This window comes from Rhinopithecus bieti, unplaced genomic scaffold (genome assembly GCF_001698545.2).
Source record: "Rhinopithecus bieti isolate Rb0 unplaced genomic scaffold, ASM169854v2 scaffold_38691, whole genome shotgun sequence".
Classification (NCBI taxonomy): Eukaryota; Metazoa; Chordata; class Mammalia; order Primates; family Cercopithecidae; genus Rhinopithecus; species Rhinopithecus bieti.
In genome coordinates, this window is record NW_016816690.1 from 1,508,261 (window position 1) to 1,529,113 (window position 20,853).

At 49.6% G+C, this 20,853-nt stretch overlaps 1 protein-coding gene across 12 annotated transcripts in view; it reads left to right on the plus strand.

Moving 5' to 3' along the window:
- MYO18A (myosin XVIIIA) overlaps positions 1–20,853 on the plus strand; it is a 105,171-nt gene that overhangs the window by 27,616 nt on the left and 56,702 nt on the right. The window contains exon 1 of one of the 12 annotated variants that reach the window (XM_017855116.1): positions 12,491–12,567. The exons of 9 other annotated variants lie outside the window; for them this stretch is intronic. In XM_017855116.1, the coding sequence (XP_017710605.1) occupies positions 12,562–12,567 (6 nt within the window). In that variant the 5' untranslated portion in view covers positions 12,491–12,561. Of the gene's footprint in view, positions 1–12,490; positions 12,568–20,282; positions 20,301–20,853 lie in introns of those variants that run through there. 2 more of the 12 variants (XM_017855114.1, XM_017855113.1) reach the window with 2 other exon arrangements.

Sequence of the window (20,853 nt, forward strand, 5' to 3'; positions counted from 1 at the left end):
TGAAAATACTAGCCGAGTGTGGTGGTGCATGCCTGTCCTAGCTACCTGGGAGGCTGAAACAGGAGGATAGCTTGAGCCCAGGAATTTAAGGCTGCAGTGAGCCATGATCACACCACCGTACTCCAACCTGAGTGACAGAATGAGATCTTGTTTAAAAAAAAAAAAAGTGAACATTATCATCATCATAATTAATCTGTCTCTGGTACATCAGGAAGCACGGGTGCCTGGTAGCTTGGTACCCACAGGAATGTCACAGGTGCTGTTCCTGTTAATGGCTCAGCTCTGCTCTATTCTTTATTCATGTCCCCACGCTGATGCTTTTGCCCAAAGTGCCTTTCAGGTAGAGATGGGGAACAGGCCCAAGCTTACTCAGGGCTTCACAGTAATCTTAGCGAGTGATTGCTTTGGCCTGCGTTTCCAATCTGCTCTGAAGTTTGATTCCAGTTTTTACAATTGGGCTGCTTTCTCTGTGACTCCCTCCAATCAGATTCTTAGCTGATGGCAAGACCTCTGGAATACCAGGTGTCTTTCTACCTATTTGTTTTCCATTTGAACAAACTTCCCCTACTTTTTGGTCCTTCTACAACTTATTATGTTTATTCACACCTGTCTTGCTCCTGACAGCCCATTTAGATTAGGACTAAGCAGGAATTGACGCATAGAACAGAAAGACAGTCCTGACCTGCCAGTTCTAGGGTCTGTTCTCTGCTCCTTCCACCACACATATGAGCGTGCCCAGACTCTCCCACTTGTAATTTTTACTGCAGCAAAACCTCTCCAATGAAGTCCCTGTGATGGAACGCAACAGTGGTCAGACCCGCCACTCTGTTCCTTTGCTCGTCTGTGGATGCGGGGCTAGGGGGCTTCTCTGAGCCTCCTCTCCAATGTATCAGGTATGTCCAGAGTCCATTCTCCACCGTGTCCTCCCCTTCCTACTTCTCCTTTGCTTCATCTAGCCAGTGACACAGGAAGGTGTCCAGTTAATGGGCCTCATTGCTCCATGGCAGAAATCCTGGCATGCCCTGGATGAGGCTTCATTGGCCTTATTTGCTGTTGAAAGTTCAGGATTCTATTGGGACTTCTGTCTCTATAGGAGTACTAACATCAGATAAGTCCTGCAGCCAGTGGCTTGGGGAAGCCCTCAGGCCACTGCATTCCAGATGTCTTACTTGGCTTGGCCCAGAGAATGCAGAAACAAGGAACAATTGTGCGATTGTGCAGGGCACTGAGGGGCTTTCTCCCAGGCCTGGGATGCCTTGGGGTGGGGGCAGGTTTCCATTCAGCCTTGGCTTCTGCTCCCAGCTGGGTATTAAATTGTGACTACAGTCCCCTCCTCCACCTCTTTTGGAGGCCTAGGGAACAAGGCAAGGCACGTGGGGATAGGAGTCTAAGCAGACTCTGGGGTGAGGAAGGGAGAAAACAGCAGGTGGGCAGGGGCATCACCTGAAGGAGGCATTGGTAGAGGGACCAGGACACATTGAAAGGGAGCCTGTAGATCAGACCTGCCCAACAGAACATTTTGCAAGGATGGAAATGGTCTATAGTGCTGTCCAACTTAGTAGGTACTGCACCTTAAATTTTATTTGATTTTTAATTTAATCAGAAGTATCCTCATTGTTTCCATTTAACTGGAATTTTTTTTTGAGACAGGGTCTTGCTCTGTCACCCAGGCTAGAGTGCAGTGGCACCATCACAGTTCACTGCAGCAAGCTCTTGGGCTTAAGTGATTCTCCCACTTCCCTCTGCCAAGTAGCTGGGACCACACCTGGCTAATTTAAAAAATTTTTTTTGTAGAGATGGGGTCTCACTATGTTGCCCAGGCTGGTCTTGAACTTCTGCCTCAAGCGATCTTGCTGCCTAGACCTCCCAAAATGTTGGGATTATGGGCATGAGCCATCACACCTGGCCAACTTCAATTTGAATAGCCACTCATGGCTAGTAGCTACCATATTGAACAGTACGGCTCTAAACAGCTCCCAGAAAGAAACAGTTGGGTGTTCTTGAAGGTTTATTTCCTCCTTCAGAGTCCCCCTGGTGAGGCAGGGGATGGTGGCATTTCCCTTCCTCTCAGGAAGGAAGATCTGTCCTCTCAGGCAATTTCTATACCTCACCAGCTCTGGAATCCTGATGCCCCAGGGCCAGCAAGTCCCTGGCTGTGTGCCACCACAACTGGGGCAGCGCTTCCTTTCCTCGCCAAGCATGTCTTCTGCTCAGCTTTGTAACACACAGGTGCTCACATGCCCCAGTGGATTTGGCCCAGGCAGTTAGCGCGGAGGTGGTGGGTTGGTATGCAAGGTAGAAGCTTTTGCTTCTTCCTGTTTCTATGGACATAGGGTTAGCGCTTTATTTTTACTTCAAAAGGTTCTAGAAACAGGCCCAACAGGGGCTCCAGAGGTGAACACACAGATTCTCAAATATTTATTGGATGTCCAGTGTTAGGAGGAACCAGAGGCTTGTCTAAAGGAACTTCTCTGACTTTGAGAATAAGCACCACAGGCCTCCATCTCACACCCAGGAAGACCTTACTGATATTTTATTTAAATTGCTGTGGCTGACCCTTAAGCTGGTTTCCTTTTTTTTTCTTCTGTGGAAATGAAGAAGAGTTGTCATTTATATGAAAAAGAGAACAATGCTTCATTATGTTTATTCACTCCTGTCTGCCAGAGGGGGTGGGGACGAGAACATAGTGCATGTGGTACATTTAGGAGACCCAGAAGTGACCCAAGTCCTGATGAGATGTGGGGCAGGGCTGTGGAGGATTTTGGGAAACTATCCTCAAGGCTGGCTCATGGCTTTGGGCCTTGGGGAAGCTTGGCAAAGCAGAGGCAATTTGGAAATCCCCAGCCGCCATGAGGAACTCCCCAGCAGCTGAGAGACCTCAGAGAGCAGCAGGCCTGCTGCCGGGCCAGTTAGCTGGTCCCTGCAGTGGGTCGCATATGCCTGCCTAGTCTTTGGGGATTGACTCTGGGTCTTGGCAGAGAGGACAAGCCCAGGCGTCCGTACTTGGGCTCTGTGCCCAAAAAGGTGTGGTGGCACATGGCTCTGAGCAAACCGATGGGTGTGCCAATGCAGGGACTGGGTGGGTATAGGGGCTGGGGGGAGTGCCAGAGCCCCAAGCCTCGACGACCACCTCTGGGGCAGTGGTTTGTGGCTCGCCGTCCCAAACCCACTGATCTTCCTGATTGCTTGTCCTGGGCCCCTCTCTAGAACAGACTCAAGGCCTTCCTGGCGTCTTTTGACCTTGCATTCATATATTCATTCATTTATTCCATCAGTAAGCATCTACTGAATGCCTGCTAAATGTAGGAACTGTTTTAGGTTAGGGATAGAGCAGTGATAAAAACAAAGTGGGCGCCGAGGTCATCCTTGCCTCTTCTTGCCCTACGCATCCTGGGGACGGTGAGAGGCCATCTTGCCACCGCTGGCCCCTCGGGCCTGAGCTCCCGGGGGACGCCTCCTGGGGGCGGGGCCCGGAGGCCGGCCAGGCGGAGGTGAAAGCCCGCGGCCCCAGCAAAGCGGGAGGGTAGATGAGAAGGTGGCTGCCACCCTCTGCCGGGCGCCAGCGGCGCTGCAGGGTGGAGCTTCCGGAACTCCAGGCGCATGTGCTGGGCTTGGCCCCACCCCCTTGGCCCCGCCCAGGCTCCGGCTGGCCGGTGGGCCAACCCAGGAAGTGTGGCCCGGGGCCTGGGGCTGACTCGGGCCTCGCAGACCCTGATCCGTGCGTAGGGTGCTGAGTGGCCGCGCTGGCCCAGGGCATGCACCGTTGGTCACTCCAGGTTTCCTCTCAGCCCTCCTTCTCCTCTCTGAGACCATCCCTAGGCTTCTTAAAGGGAGTCTGCCCTCTACCCCTTCAGAATCCACTGGCCTTCGGCACCCGGTAGAATTTCATAAAAAATCTTGTCACCTCAATACCAATCGCTGTCTCCTAACACTGCTGTTTCATACGAGATGACATTTTGTTACACACACACACACAAAGGAATAAAGGATAATTCCTCCCAAGAAAGGGAAGGGACTCCTGCGCTGGCATTTTCTTTGAGACAGGTGTAGACTCTAGTACTGGTCCTAGGGCTAGTGCTGAGGACCTCTGAAGTGGTCATCCAGGACGTGCACCTGCCACCCTAGTGGCTGGGCCCTCCCACCCCAAAAGCAAGTGCTCCAGGCCCCCCTGGCCCTGAGCTCTGAGTGCTTTAAACAGGACTCTCCCCAGCTCCCTAAATAAAGAGTTCTATTACTGATACTTTACACACCACAAATTTGTAATACAAGGATCATATAATTCGTACCCATTTATGGCAACAGTGTTTGTAGACTTTTTTTTTAGGAGTTTTGATTTACAGGGGAACTAGAGGGACAAATGGGGTCAGAGAAGTATTCTTTTGTTAAGATATATTTTGTTAAGATATATCTTAACAGTGAGATATATCCTAACAAAATATATCTTCCCAAGCTTGAAAACTTGGTATCTTTCCTTCCTTTTCTCAATCTCCACCCACACCCGCTGGTGCCCATTTCCCATCCTTCCCCAAATAGTCACCAAGTCCAGCTTATTTTTCTCTTGGATCAGCCTCTCTTCCCTATCAACTGCCAGAATCCTAGGCAGACCCTTCTTACCTCTCATTTGGTATCACCTTTTACCTTGACTTCCTTTTTTTTTGGTCACCCAGGCTGGGGTGCAGTGGCATGGTCATAGCTCACTGTAACCTGTAACCTTGAACTCCAGGGCTCAAGTGATTGATCCTCCCACCTCAGCCTCCCAAGTAGCTAAGACTACAGTTGCATGCTACCACGCCTGGCTAATTTTAAAATTTTTTGTAGACGGGTCTCTCTGTGTTTCCCAGGCTGGTCTTGAACTCCTGGTCTGAAGTGATCCTCCTGCCTTTGCCTTGCAAAGTTTTGGGATTCCAGGTATGAGCCACAATGCCTGGCTACCTTAACTTTCTAATGTTCTTTCACCTTCCAGCCTCCTTTCTCCTCCTCTTGCGTCCTGTTAGCTCAGCATTTTTTTTTTTTTTTTTTCTTTTTTTTAGGCAGGGTCTCTCACTCTGTCACCCAGGCTGGAGTGCAGTGGTGTGATCATGACTCACTGCAGCCTTGACCTTCCCCGGGCTCAGGTGATCCTCCCACTTCAGCCTCCCAAGTAGCTGGGACCACAGGCATGCCACCACCACACCCAGCTAATTTTTGTGTTTTTTTTGTAGAGATGGGATTTTGCCATGTTGCCCAGGCTGGTCTTGAACTCCTGAGCTCAAGCAGTCTGCCCTCCTCGGCCTTCCAAAGTGCTGGGATTACAGGAATAAGCCACCATGCCTGACCTGCCCAGCATTCTTAAGGCACAGGTTAAATCATGCCCCATCACTCTCCAGAAACTTGTTGTGCCTCCCATTGTTTTCCAGGCAGGTGGTGGTGTGTAAGGAGCTGGGCTCTGGAATCTGAACAACCTGAGTTCAAATCACCTGGCTGGTCACAATCTGTGTGATCACAGGCAATTATTTAACCTCTGTAAACCCCGTTTCCCCATTCCACAATTCCCCTTTTCATTACTTCGCAGGGTTTTGAGAGGAAAACAAGTAGCACTGTGCCTGGCCATGGCTAGTGCTCGGTGTGTGCCTTCTTGTTCCTTAGACTGCCCACCTTGCTTTCATCTCAGGTACAGCTCTTTCAGGTGGGAGTAACAGAAAGCCCAGCTCAACTGGCTTAAAAAGATATGCGTTGTCACCAATATCTGAAAAGTCCAGCAGTAGAACTAGCTACAGGCTCAGCCTTATCTGGAAACATTAACAGTGTGACCAAGACCTGACCTTTTCGGTCTCTCACCCCATCTTCTAGGCAGGCTTGGTCCTCAGACAGGTAATGGCAAAATGTCACAACCCCAGGTTCTAGTTGTGTGGACTGAGAGGTGTGACTCTTTGAATAATCCCAAAGTTTCATTATGTATCCTTGAAACTGATTGGGTCACATGCCCTCCATGAACCTATAGCCTGAGGATATTCTTATTGGCCAGGATATTCTTATTGGCCTGGGCCAAGTCATGTGCTGGAGTGGGTCCCCAGAGGGGAAAATGGGGTGCTATAATCAGAGGATGGAGGAATGGGTGGCGGGCAGCAGAAACAATACACATCCACTATAGCATACACCTGCTTGATTTGAGAGCCAGCTTCCTTCCCAGCTTTATCCCGCCTTGGTTTCCTATATGTGTCATACATTTCTTCCGGACTTACTGTCCATATCTCATACTTTTCCACCTCTTTGCCTTTTATTTTATTTTATTTTATTTTATTTTATTTTATTTTTTTGAGACAGAGTCTCTCTCTGTCGCCCAGGCTGGAATACAGTGGCGCAGTCTCGGCTCACTGCAACCTCTGCCTCCCGGGTTCAAGTGATTCTCCTGCCTCAGCCTCCCAAGTAGCTGGGATTACAGGCACATGCCACCACGCCCGGCTAATTTTTGTATTTTTAGTAAGATGGGGTTTCACCATGTTGGCCAGGCTGGTCTCGAACTCCTGACCTCAGGTGGTCCACCCGCCTCGGCCTCCCAAAGTGCTGAGGTTATTGGCGTGAGCCACCATGCCTGCCCGGCCCCTCTTTGCCTTTTCTTACACTACTTCTTCACCCTGGAATTCCCTTCCTACCTCATTGCCACATTATAACATTTCTCTCTTTCACTGGCCTAGCTCCAAGCTGTCTGTAAGTTGTCTGCCTAATTCCCTAACTGGAACATTGACGTCCCTGTTGGAGCATTGAGCACATTCTGACTTGAATTTTAATTATTGGGGTACATTTGTTATTTCCTCTGCTGGTCTGTACTTTTTTTTTTTTTTTTTTTTTTTGAGACGGAGTCTCGCTCTATGTCCCAGGCTGGAGTGCAGTGGCCAGATCTCAGGTCACTGCAAGCTCTGCCTCCCGGGTTTACGCCATTCTCCTGCCTCAGCCTCCCGAGTGGCTGGGACTACAGGCGCCCGCCACCTCGCCCGGCTAGTTTTTTTTTTTTTTTTTTGTATTTTTTAGTAGAGACGGGGTTTCACGGTGTTAGCCAGGATGGTCTCGATCTCCTAACCTCGTGATCCACCCGTCTCGGCCTCCCTAAGTGCTGGGATTACAGGCTTGAGCCACAGCGCCCGGCCGGTCTGTACATTTTTTAAAATCAGGAAATATTTAGTTGAAAACAATAACTAAATCATCTTTCACTGAGTCACTCAAATGTGCCTCGTATTGTCTCTGAGCAGGGCCCAATGCTAGGTGAGTGCGGGGGATAGAGCAATGAACACACAACCTCTGCCTCAGGAAGTTCAGTCTGTGGTGGGGAAGCTGAAAAAGAAGCAGGCACGGTGCTTCCCCACAGTGTTCACCTTGAGGTATTACAATTCACAGCTAGTTGAATAAGTGAAGGACTTCCTCCAGCCCTCAGAGCCTCCTGTCTGGCCTGCCCCCAGCTCTGCTTAGCTACTCTGCCTGGTCAAGTGCCTGAAACAGAGCCAAAGACCTTGCACTCACCCACACCACCAATGTGGGAGAATAGAGCAGTTGAAGTTGTCACCACACATGGAGATCCCCTTGTTCCCCACTCTATTCCAGCCCGCTTATTGTGCATGCACCATTCAGATCAGTTGGTTAAATCCATATGGATTTTCGTGGAACACCTGTTTTGTGTGCCTAGTGCTGGGGAACGGGATGGGATATAAAGGAAGTAGGAAATAGTCCTAGCTCTCCAGGGAGAGCAGGCTTAAACATTCAACACGAAATTGATTATCATTCAGAACATTAGTTATGCTGTATAGTCATGGCACGTGGACAGTAAACTTCAATAAATTCAACTATATGCTTATATAAGAAACTATATTACTGTAGCCTAAAATTATAAAAATTATGTTTTGTGTGTTTTTACTATATGCTGTACATGACTATTATGCTTTCCTGCAGCGATATTATATCAAATGGCATACTCAAAATCATATGTACTATACTTTGTGAGCAGTTTAAGGGATTTTTAGGAGTTTTAGACTATATTCTATTTTTGCCTTACATACTGACTTTGGAATCTAACCCCATATAGTGTGTGACTCCACTGTATATAATAGAGCACCATATTGAGTATAACCAAGAACCATATGTATGTAATGTATTGAGGTGTAGACAGTGAGTGCTATGGTTTATAATAATCATATTAATAATTTAATAAGTATAATTTGCCAGGCCTCATGTCAGTTGCTTTACATGTACTGCCTTTTCTATTCTTACAACAGCCTCATAAGGTGGATATCATACATTTTAAAGCCAAAAAAGTAGAAACTCTAAGAAGTCAAGTAACTTTCCCTTAGGTCAGGCAGCAAGAAAGAGGCTGGGATTCAGACCCAGATGTGTCTGGCTGCCGAGTCCATGTTCTTTGCATTGCCGGGTGGGTCTTGGGTTTCAGGGAAGGCTTCATAAAGAAGGTGGGAGTTGAGATGGGCCTGGAGAGATGCAGAGGGTCAGCCAAGGTAGAGACACATTCATAAGGAATGGCTCTGGTGGTGACAAGGGCAGGCAAATGAGGGAGAGCCAGGCTGGCTGGGAAGAGGGAGAAGAGACTAGAAAAGTAAAAGTAAAGTCTGATGAGGGGCCAGATTATAGCTTCTGACTGTCCTTGGAGGCAAGCTGAGGGGGTTGGAGTGGCCTGGCTGGCTGTGGGAGTGCCCACATGACCTCTGGAGCCATCAGTTAGACTCATTGAAGAAACAGACGCTGCCCTGAGATTGCACCATGCTTTGGGCAGCAGAGGGACTCTAGCTGTGGTTGCATGTGAAGCTGAGTGGAGGAGTGGAGACAGGCACACTGACAGGCGAGTGACAGCTGATGGCCTAATGAGGTCGGGGACAAAAGAATTAAAAAGCAGACATATGGCCACAAAGGGCACCTGGCCTTCCTAATATAGGCATATGCAAGGCTTCAGCATGGTGGTGCCTAAGAGGGGTTGGTGCCCTTGGAGAGAAGCTGGGGCATTGGTGGGGCAGAAGCCAGGCTTCTGTAGCCAGGCCAGGAAGTCAGGAGTCATCATGGTGGAAATGGCGTGCCCTTCAGTACAGGATGGAGCAGAAATGGATTGGGTTCAAGAAGGAAAGCTCAGAGTTTGAGATCTTTGAGATGAAGTAGAGGTGATGTACTTAAGGAAACAGGGTATATATGTTGGTTATTTTTAGGATTATAAATAGTATAGAACTTAGAAAATGACTTAAATCTTTTATCCCTTAAAAAGGGTAGGCTCCAGTTACCTGGAAATTTTGCTTATAATGCCTCATTTTTTCCCCCGCTTATGATCATAGGTAGATAATAATAGTTAAAATGTATTAAGGCCAAATATGGGGTCTCACACCTATAATCCCAGCACTTTGGGAGGCTGAGGCAGGTTGATTGCTTGAGTGCAGGAGTCTGAGACCAGCCTGGGCAACATAGGGAGGCCCCATCTGTACAAAAAAAAAAAAAATACAAAACTTACATGGTGGTACATGCCTGTGATCCCAGCTACTAGGAAGGCTGAGGTGGGAGGATGGGCTGAGCCAAGGAGATGGAGATTTCAGGGAGCCAAGATAGTGCCGCTGCACTCCAGCCTGGGCAAAAGAGCAAGACCCTGTTTTTTTATTTTGTTTTTTTTGTTTGTTTGTTTTAAGTATTGAAAATGAATGTGCTGGGCACTGTTCTCAGAGCTATGTATGTACTAATTCTTTTAACCCATATATTAACCCCACGTGGTAGGTGCTGTTATTTTCCCGTTTTATAAAGGAAGAAATAGAAGCACAGAGGCTGGGCATGGTGACTCACACATGTAATCCCAGCACTTTGGGAGGCCGAGGCTGGCGGATCACTTGCGGTCAGGAGTTCAAGGTCAGCCTGGCCAAAATGGTGAAACCCCGTCTCCACTAAAAATACAAAAATTAGCTGGGCGTGGTGGTGCACGCCTGTAATCCCAGCTACACAGGAGCCTGAGGCACAAGAATCACTTGAACCTGGGAGGCGGAGGTTGCAGTGAGCCGAGATGGAGCCACTGTGCTCCAACCGACAGAGTGAGTGAGACTCTATTTCAAAAAACAAAATACAAATGAAAAGAAGTTGAAACACAGAGAGGTCAAGTTGTGTAGTTTACTATGTGGAAGAGCCAAGATTAAATCGGGCCATGTGGCCCTGGAGGTCACACTCCTAACCATGGTATGCTGTGAATCATTCCTTTCAAGCCGTGCTTCTCAGACTTTAATGTGCCTCAGCATCACCTGGAAGCCTAGTTAAAACACAGATGCTGCACCCCATATCCAGAGTTCTTGGTTCAGCAGGTCTGGGTCAGGTTCCTGGAATTTGCATTTCCAACAAGTCCCCAGGGGATGCCCACACTGCTGGCCTGAGAACTTGGAGAACCAAAGCCCTTTCACATACATTACGTACCAGTCTCAGACTGGTTGGGTAAGAGTTAGTACAGGTGTAATCCTCATTTTACAGATAAGGGAAATTTAAGTCACCTGCCTGTGTTCATGCAGCTAAGTCATTCATTCATTCACTCATTCATTTAACAAATGGACATTTCTGTGCTAGGCCTTATGCTGGCCTTAGAGTCTTGCAGTTCTCAGCCTTGGCTGCATGTAAGAATCACCTGGGGAGCTTTTATCCATAAAAAATCCCAGTGCCTGGCCGGGCGCAGTGGTTCACGCCTGTAATCCCAGCACTTTGGGAGGCCGAGGCAGGAGGATCACGAGGTCAGGAGATTGAGACAACCCTGGCTAACACGGTGAAACCTCGTCTCTACTAAAAATACAAAAAAATTAGCCAGGCGTGGTGGCGGGCGCCTGTAGTCCCAGCTACTCAGGAGGCTGAGGGAGGAGAATGGCATGAACCCGGGAGGCGGAGCTTGTGGTGAGCTGAGATCACGCCACTACACTTCAGCCTGGGCGACAGAGCAAGACTCTGTCTCAAAAAAAAACAAAAAAAACCCCAATGCCTAGGCTCCCCCTCCCAGACCAATTATGTCAGAAACTGAGAGGGAAAGGGGTGGGCTCCAGGCATCAGTATTTTTTTCAAGTTCCCCAGTGGATTTCAGTGAGCAGCTGAGGCTGGCACTATTGTTCTAAGTAGCCACTGGAGATGTGAAGACCTGCGACACTGCATGTGCTTCAGAAGGGCCAGATGCTTCCCCTGGGGAGTCATCCCATTCCCTAGAGAGCAGGACACACGCACAGCACCGTGTCCTAAGAGTCTGTATATGTGACTATATGACAGTGAGACTTGGACAGTGCATGGCAGGTAGGAGGTAGAGCTGGGTTTCCGTCCTCTCTGGCAGTGCTTACCAATCTTTTCATGGAGAAAGTCAGACAATTTATAGAACCAATGGCCCTTAGAGCTGGCCAGGGGCAAGAATCATGGGGTGTATGCCAGACTGGTTAGGAGATGGTTCTGTACCAGGGCTTCCTAGCACCACCCCCACGCTTTTTTTTTTTTTTTTCCTGAAGAGGAAGAGGGAGGCAATGACTGTTTCCTTTTTTCTGCAGAGCTGACAGCTTCTGAGACTTGCACTCCCTGTCTTTTGGCCCCTTCCCATTCTGTTCTCCAGCTCCCATTTCAGCCTCTCAGCGGGTCCCTAGTCCTGGTCTAAGCATCCCATGGTGCTAACTGGAGAGCCAGGCCAGATTTCTCTTCACAAGAAACACTGGCTTTTCACAGGCAGCCGTCGCTCATTGGCCAGACACCCATGACTTCCTGTCTGCAGGGCTGAGGCCCACCCCGCCCTCCTCTCTGCCTGTGCAGTCCCTGGCATGTGTGGAGGGGAGAGGGATGTAAACATAGAGAGTACTATTGATTCTCTGCATGTCCCCCGTGTACTGACGGCAGTGGGGCAGTAAGTGGGCCTGCCCGTGTGGGTCTCTGCTCCTGCTGGACCTTATAGGACTGTATGCGGCTGCTGTTCAGGCACAGTGTGCAACAGGCCCCGTGTGTTGTCTTGGATGTGACGTTAGTGGCTGTCTTGGCCTCTGCCGCAGTAATTAGATGGCTGGGGTAGGCCTATGATTTGGGTGTTCTCAAGAACACTGTGTTGATTGAATGTTTGTGCATGCTGGTGTGTGTGTATGTGTGTGTGTATGTGTGTGTATACGTGTACATGTATGTGAGTGCGCATGTGCTTGTCTCAAGTTTGGCCTGTGGGGCCGGGGGCTGCAGGTCTCAAATTCCTCTGCTATTTTTAGGAGCCATATCAGCCCAGCTGTCCCGGAGCTGGGGTGTGTGTCCATAGGCAAGTCTCACCCTCCCTGTCCTTGCCCTAACCCCCCAACACTGCCTGCCGCCCACCCCAGTGGCTTTACCCTAAGAGCCTTCTCCTTCCCTTCCACACACTCTGCTGTATCACCGTCTCCCTCCTGGCATACCTGATACCCGCAGTCCTCCGGGCTACTGGCTCCAACCAGGGCTGGACAGCTCGGGACGGGAGGGGCTGGGGAGAGGGCGGGAACTGGGCGGGGCCACAGCCTGTGCTATTTTGAGCTGCTAACAGAGCCAGAGCAGCATCAGAGCGGAGTCTCCTTGCTCTGGGCTGCTCCAGGCCAGGCCATGCGGGTGAGTGTCCCTCTGACCCCCTACCCTGGAAATGTCCCAGGCTCCTCATGCTATTTCCTCATTTAGGAAAGGAGGGACCTTTTTGTGATTTCCCCAGATGTGGCTGAAGTAGGTGGGGAGAGGGGTGGGGCCGCCTTGGGGCTCCTCTCCGAGCTTCTTGGTAAGAAGGGAGTTACCCAGCCCCGGAAGCTTAAAAACCCCTCTGTGGCTAGGAGCAGGGCATCCTGGGCCTGACTCACGACTTCAGGAGTTTTGGAGGGGCACTGTCTTCTGAATCTCAGTTTCCTGAGTTTGTGTCCACCCCCAAGGCTGTGACATGCCTTCCCCACCAACCATTAGTGCTTTTTTGGCCTTCATTCCTTAGAATGCTATTTTCTTCCAAAGCCCCAGCCTCCCCAGCACCCAAGGTCTTCGGTAGTCTTGTCTCTGCGTTGTTGGTGGTATAGCCCTCTCCTCTCTTCCTCCCTGAGAGGGGATGGTCCTTGGAGTTGTCAAGGAGCACCCGTTCTCAATGTCCTCAAAAGTAGTCTTAGCATGGCCACCTCCATTTCTGTGCATAGGACACTTGCAAGGGGCACAGATGGTGTGTCGGGGATGCTCTTACTGGCCCTAAGTCTCTTTTTTAGTAGAGATTACTCCAGATAAGTAAGTTCCTTAAAAAAGAAAGTGAGGAGAGACATAGTTGCTCCCAGTCCTTTCCGTTCCTCTGACTCTACCCCTCCCAGCCACCAAGGATAAGGTTTTCAGTCGTGTCAGCAGTTGGCAGAGTATGTGGGCTGGCCTGGTGCGGAGGTGCATCAGGAGCCTAAGATGTGCCCGTGAGCACTTGTATCTCTCTCTGCTCAGGACTGCCCTGCCTCAGCCCCCAAACTGGCACCAGGGCTGAGTTGTGTGGGCAGTATGCCCGGGGGTGGGGGAGAGGTCAGAGAGACCTCCTCACCCTGAGAGATGGGTGCTTCCTGGTCTATGTTACTCTCCCCCAGCCACCCCTGGGCCACTAGCACCAGGTCATAGATTCAGGGCCATGCACAGTGATATCCAAACAGACAGCAAAGTGCCCTGCAGAGGGGCAGTGAGCATCCCCAGTGAAGGAGGCCTCCAGCAGGTCCAGTTGTTGGAGGAGGAAACCAAGACCCTTCTGCAACTGCAGTTGCGGCAGGAAGCCATTCTAGTGCACCTGCTTCCTCTGGGCTGGTCTGCAGTGAGGCGGGTGCCCGCCTGCTTTCTGTTCCGCCCTGGGGCTGGGGAGGGCTCTGGCTGGAGGCTGCACTGCAAGGGCCAGGTTGTCCCTGCCAAGCTCGTCTCCCCCTCCTCCTCTGTCTGGTAGATGGCCTTCAGTTCATTCCCTAGAGAGCTTCCCTTCCTCTCAAGCAGTTCCATGTAAAGCATATTCAGGTCGGTGGGTGGAGGGGCGGGTCATCATTGGGAATCCCTGCTTTCCTCCCAAGCTGCTGTTCTGGCAGCTGATGTAGAAGGACAACAGTGCAGGTGAACCAGGGGAGATGGAGGGTAGGGCGTTTCTCCATCCCTTGAAGTGAGCAGTGGAGGTCTCTCGCAGGAGACCTGAATGTGAGTCCCAGATCTGCCACTTGCTGCTGTGAGGCTTTGGGTGAGTCACCTGACCTTCTGAGCCTCCTTTTGCTCATTTGTAAAGTAGCAATCACACAGTCACACTAGTATCTATTTCAGAGGGATGTTGTGAGGATCAAATGAGATGATTCATGTGAAGGATTCAGCACAGTGCCTGACACATACCAAATGCTCAATAACGATGAACTGTTTTTTACTATTATGCTAGTATTTCTTCCCTTCTCCTTTGTTCCTCCCACCCCCCCGTCACCCCCAATCCCTAGATAAGTTGGTGCTAGGTTGGGACTGGGAGGAAGAAGTCTCCTGGGAGCTGCCCTCTGTGCCTCCGAATGGGAAAGAGGGAGGAGAGGAGAATGCCCTGCCTTTTGGTCCTCAGAAGGAGAAACCTTGGGTGTGTGAGTGCTGGCAGAAGCGGCGAGGTGGGGAAGTGACCTCGGCCACGTCTCAGCTTCCTTTGGACACTCTCTCGAGGGTTACCTGCTGCTCTCGGGGGCTTGCAGTGTGCAGATGTCTGGCATTTGTCTGGCAGATGTCAAAGCATTTGTCCAGACCGGGCATTCCAGGCCTGAGGGACTGCCTGAGGCATGGCATTATTCTCCTAGGAGCATTTGTGCCCCCATTCCCTCCTGTGAGGGGCCCAGAAAGTGCAGGTTAAGGGCAGGTGGGTTCTGCTGGCATGGTGGAGGGTAAACCCCAGCTGCTCCCAGAGTGTCAGAAGCCTGCTGGGGCTGAGGCTTGACAGTCCCTCAGCACATTTCTTGGATCTCTCCTCTTTGAGAACAAATGCTTCTAGCTATTATCTGTTTTTCTTTTTTCTTTTTTCTTTTTTATTGACTATTTAGCCATCTTCACAATAAAAATAAGGAGTAAGTAACAAATACATAACAAAATAAATACCAAGTGTTCCTATTGTGTCTAAGTCACACAGTTTATAAGATTATTATGATCACTCTTTGTATACTATTTGAGTTCCAGTTTTTTTGATTGGTGTTATTTTATGTGGAGCTTTCCATATGGTTACGTTGTCCACACATTTGTCAGTTTAAAAGGCAATATAACAACGGGTTGTACCTAACCATTTCCTAATTCTAGGCATGTGGGCTCTTTCCAGCTTGGAGCTGTTATATAGAGTGCATCTATAAAAATCTTTGCATTTTTTTTTCTTTCTCTTTATTTCTTTAAGTCTGCTCATTGGACATACATTCCTGAAGATGGAATGACTAGGCCAGAGAATGATGCATTTTGTGGCTATTGTTCCACAAAGAGCTACTAAGCAATTTCAGCGTCCTTATCCTCCCCACAAACCCAGGCACTAAGTTGACTATGTATTTATTGTGAGCAAGTTTAGAGATTATAACTCCCTTGTTTGTACCGTGTCCCTGGGAATCAGAATGGGCAAGTATTCTCCACAGTTTGGGGAACACATTAGATGGGAATAAGAGGTTTGTGCAAAGAACCCCTGTCCCAGCACTCTCGTGCAGCTAACATTTCTTAGGCACCTACAGTATGATGAGTAAGATGGGTAAGTTCTGCTTGGGGTGAATCACAGTCCAGGGATGACAAAGACGCACCAACAGCTCCCCAAGATCCATTCTTGTTGTGGCTCCCGGCTCTGCCACTTAATAGTTGCAGGGCTCTCGGCAACTCACCTTCTTTATTTCCTTACCTAGAAAGTGGGTTGTTGTGAGGATTCAATGAGGAGACCTGTATGAAGTGCCTTCCCCTGTGCCTGGCTCATAGTAAGTGTTCAGTGAGTGTGGGTTTCTCTTGCTGTCCCTCAGAAGTACCACAGAGGGAGGAGGTGGGTGAGCTGCAGAGTGGCAGAATCATGGTGGGGTCTCCCTTTTTGCAAGTCCAAAAACTCGATTTGGAAAGTTGCACACTAGTAAAACACACTATCAATCCATGCTTTGGCGTGACCGGAGCTTCTGAACCTCCACGCTGATGAAGTTTATCAACCAGATTTGGCTACCAAGGCTGACACCTGTCTAACATACCAGAAAATGTGGGCACTAAGGAAGCACAGGCTTTGGAGGCAGACTAATGTGGGTTCAAGTCTGGGTTCCCCCAGTTAACTAACTTCATGACTTAATCTCTTTCTGGATCTTTTCCCTCATCGATAAAATTGGAATAATAATAATTCCCATATCACCAGTCCTCAGATTGTTGTAAGATTTACATTAGAAAATAAATGTTAAATACCTTGTATAGGGCCCATCTCATTGTAGGTGCTCCATATTCAGTAATGTTGCTGGAAATGGCTGAAATCTCTAGAGAGAGAACAAGTCAAGGAAGAGAGGCCTTAGATCTAAACACCCTTGCTCCAGAGAGCCATTTGTTCCCAACTCAGATGCTGCCACCATCTTTGGGGCCTGAGTTCCTTACCCATTCTGTCTTGGATAAGAGTAACTTGATCTTTTTTTTATTTTTTATTTTTGTGGGTACATGGTAGGTTTATATACTTACGGGATACATTATATATATTATATATATATATATTTTTTTTTTTCATTTTTTGTTTTGAGATGGGGTCTCACTCTGTCACCCAGGCTGGCGCATGCAGTATTACAATCTCTGCTCACTGCAACCTCTGCCCCCCAGACTCACGCGATCCTCCCACCTCAGCCTCCCCAGTAGCTGGGACCACAGGCGCGCACCACCATGCCCAGTTAATTTTTTGTGTTTTTGGTAGAGACAAGGTTTCACCATGTTGCCCAGGCTGGTCTCAAACTCCTGAGCTCAAGCAATCCACCCACCTCAGCCTCCCAAAGTGTTGGGATTACAGGCGTGAGCCACCGCGCCCGGCCCATGAGATGTTTTGATATGGCCATGCATTGAGAAACAAGCACATCATGGACAGTGGGGTTTCCACCCCCCTCAAGCATTTATCCTTTGGGTTATGAATAATCCAGTTCCAGGATAACTTGCTCTTGATCCTAAACAAATTCAGTGATAAGGAAGACAGGAAAACTGTCTAGGCAATTCTGCATAAAAGCCACAGAATTTCCTCTGGGGAGAGCCCCACATCTGTGTTCAGAGTGATGCTCATAGGAACAGCTGATGCAGAGGAACAGGCCTGGGTGGAAATGGCCCGGTGTCCTTATAGCCTAGGCCAGATGGGACCTGTATGGACAAGCAGGAAAACTTGAACAAGAGACCAAAGATCAAATGAGTTAAAATTACACCAACAGACAAACTTAGTCTTTAGCACATTAACTGAATAATAAAACAGAAGTCAATAAAGCAAAATAAAAATAATAATTGAAAACAAGACATTTCCTAATTTTTAACTATTCATTCATGATAAACGGTTTTAAGAATGAACCAGTTCTTAGCCAGGCGCGGTGGCTCACTTCTGTAATTCCAGCACTTTGGGAGGGCCAAGGTGGGCGGATCACGAGGTCAGGAGATCGAGACCATCCTGGCTCACACGGTGAAACCCTGTCTCCACTAAAAAAATACAAAAAATTAGCCGGGCATGGTGGTGGGCACCTGTAGTCCCAGCTACTCGGGAGGCTGAGGCAGGAGAATGGCATGAACCCAGGAGGCAGAGGTTGCAGTGAGGCGAGATTGCGCCACTGTACTCCAGCCTGGGTGATAGAACGAGACTCTGTCTCAATTTAAAAAAAAAAAAAGAACCAGTTCTTAAACTCCACTGAATTGCACTGATTCTTTGGATGAAGCCTGTGCCTGGACTGAGGCAGATTCTGACTTGCTTTTTCAAGAGGCCCAGCTCGGGTTTCTAATCCATAGATGGATAGTTTTGCAGTTCTCCAGGCCTCTTGCCCCAGGTAATGTGTGTTACAGTTCGAAGGCAAAGTTGCTGGAGTCCTGAGGCAGCTTCCTCAATTCCTCTCCTAGGCCACAGGCCCACAACTTTGGTTTACTGTATTAAGGGTTTGAGTGCCGGCTGGGCATGGTGGCTCATACCTATAATCCCAGCACTTTGGGAGGCTGAGGTGGGTGGATCATCTGAGGTCGGGAGTTCAAGACCAGCCTGACCAACATGGAGAAACCCCATCTCTACTGAAAATACAGAAATTAGCCGGGTGTGGTAGCGGGTGCCTGTAATCCCAGCTACTCGGGAGGCTGAGGCCGGAGAATCGCTTGAGTCCGGGAGGCGGAGGTTGCAGTGAGCCGAGATCGTGCCATTATACTCCCGCCTGGGCAACAAGAGCGAAATTCTGTCTCAATAAATAAATAAATAGAGTTTGAGTGCCTCTCCCCACATAGACTCCTAAGGTGCCAGACATGGAGAGGCTTTGAGCCATTATCTAGACTAGCCCCTAATTCTACAGAGAGGCCCAGAGAGGCAAAGTGGCTTATTCAAAGCACACAGCTTCTGGCCAGGCGTGGCGCTCACGCCTGTATAGATCCTAGCACTTTAGGACGCCAAGGCGGGCTGATCACCCGAGGTCAAGAGTTTGAGACTAGTCTGGCCAACATGGTGAACCCCCATCTCTACTAAAAATACAAAAATTAGCTGGGCATGGTGGTGCATGCCTGTAATCTCAGCTACCGGGGAGTCTGAGGCAGGAGAATCGCTTGAACCCGGGAGGCAGAGGCTGCAGTGAGCCGAGATGGCACCATTGCACTTCAGCCTGGGCTACAGAGTGAGACTGCGTCTCAAAAAATAAAAAAATAAAAATAAAAACAAAGCACACAGCTTCCAAGGGTAGGGAGTGCTATGTTCTGTGCCTACTTTCCTTCATTTTCCTTTCATATTTTATTCCTTACTCCAATGCCCTTTTGAGTTTTGTAATCCTTCCTCCTCCACTCCATTCCTCCTTTCCCCTTGTTGCCCACAGCGTTTGTCCTGGCGGGTTCTGGCTTTTAGGAAGACTCTGAGACACTGAGAGACCCTGCCCCCGATTTCTTCTCTGGCTCAGGGTACAGGTTACCTTCAGCGCCATGGCCTTTTCATCAAGGTTCGCCTTCTGGGAGCAAAAGGAAAGTTGGATTTTAAAATCTTTATGTTTTTCCTGTGTGCTTAGCATGTTGTGTCTGCAGGCAGGAGACTGGCTTGTGGGAGAGGGAGCTTTGGAAGCTAGAGATGGACTGAGGCACGTGTGTATAATTGGGGGTGGCAGGGAGAATGACGGGGAGGGGCTGGTGAACTCCCTATTCTGGCTGGATGGGTTCCTGTGCTGAGTCATGCTCCTCCCCTAAGCCCCACCTCTGGTAAGGTGAGCTGCCTTTTGTCCTGCTGGTGTCCCGCTGGGTTAACCCCTCCACACCCTTCCCACCACCCTGCTGCCTTGACTCACCCCTGGAACGTGGGCTGCTGTGGAGGGACCACTGGAACTGGGTCTCCCTGAGCCTGGGGACTGCAGTGGGTAGGAGGACAAGGGGCTGAGGGTGAGGAGTCAGGCCAGGTGGCCACCTGGGTCCAGAGGGTGATTCAGGCCGCAGACTTGGAATTGCCTGCGTGTGTTCCTTTATGTGTGTGCATAGTCCCCATCTGGGCAGTGACCTACAACAGCCAGAGCCCTTCTGGTGGGGGAGGGAGCAGTGAGTCAGCCTGACGCTAAATCCAGAGCTGAGCTCAGAGCTGGGCCCAGTGTTTCAGACACTTGGGGGGCACCCAGTGTTTTCCCCAATGCCACACCTTGGGCCAGACATTTGGGGTCCCAAATTTGAGCCACTGGAGGGAGGACAGATTTGGAGCTGGTGAAGAACACAGAGTGGACTTGGAATCTGGGCCACCTTGGAACCCAAGTTAACAGCACTGCATGCAGTAATGAATGTATCTGTGTGATTTGCAAACACTTGTCCTCCCACTAACCTGTATGCCCTGAAACTACTGCATGGTGTGATCCCTGGGGCAGCAAGGGGAAGAGTGATGGCTTGGTGGGGGGCAGCAGGCACAGACCTAGACCCTGCCACTCTTCCTCACTCTGTCCCCCAGCCCCTGCCTTCCCTTTCTCTGCTCCGATTCCAATTCTTAAAGAAGTAGGCTCCACTCTGATGAATATTTGTCATTTTCCCCCGTCCTTGGCATTGTGAGCTAACTATGAGGCTTGAGCCTGTTGCAGATAGCTCTGTGGACAAGATGCAGCTTTAAAACTGCAGCGGCGGCCGGGCGCGGTGGCTCAAGCCTGTAATCCCAGCACTTCGGGAGGCCGAGACGGGCGGATCACGAGGTCAGGAGATCGAGACCATCCTGGCTAATACGGTGAAACCCCGTCTCTACTAAAAAATACAAAAAAAAAAGCTAGCCGGGCAAGGTGGCGGGCGCCTGTAGTCCCAGCTACTCGGGAGGCTGAGGCAGGAGTATGGCGTAAACCCGGGAGGCGGAGCTTGCAGTGAGCTGAGAGCCGGCCACTGCACTCCAGCCTGGGCGGCAGAGCAAGACTCCGTCTCAAAAAAAAAAAAAAAAAACTGCAGCGGCTATCACGCCAGCCAGTGCCCCTGGCACTGCTAATTTGAGCTCAAAATTAGCCATAGACCCTGGTTAAAATTGGAGAGTCCCCCCAAGTGGATCATGTAAATGATTCTGGATGTTTCTAAGGATTTTTTCCCTTAGGAATCAAGGACTTCTTGCCATGCTCCTACCCACATTGTGCTGGGAAGGAGAGGCACACTGAGGAGGAGGTAGGGTTGGTAACAGGCCTGTCTTTTTCCTGTAGTCCTAGGTGACTCAGGAAAGAGGAGAAATTAAATCCACTAGGACTGCCTGAGCTTTTGGAGGGAGAG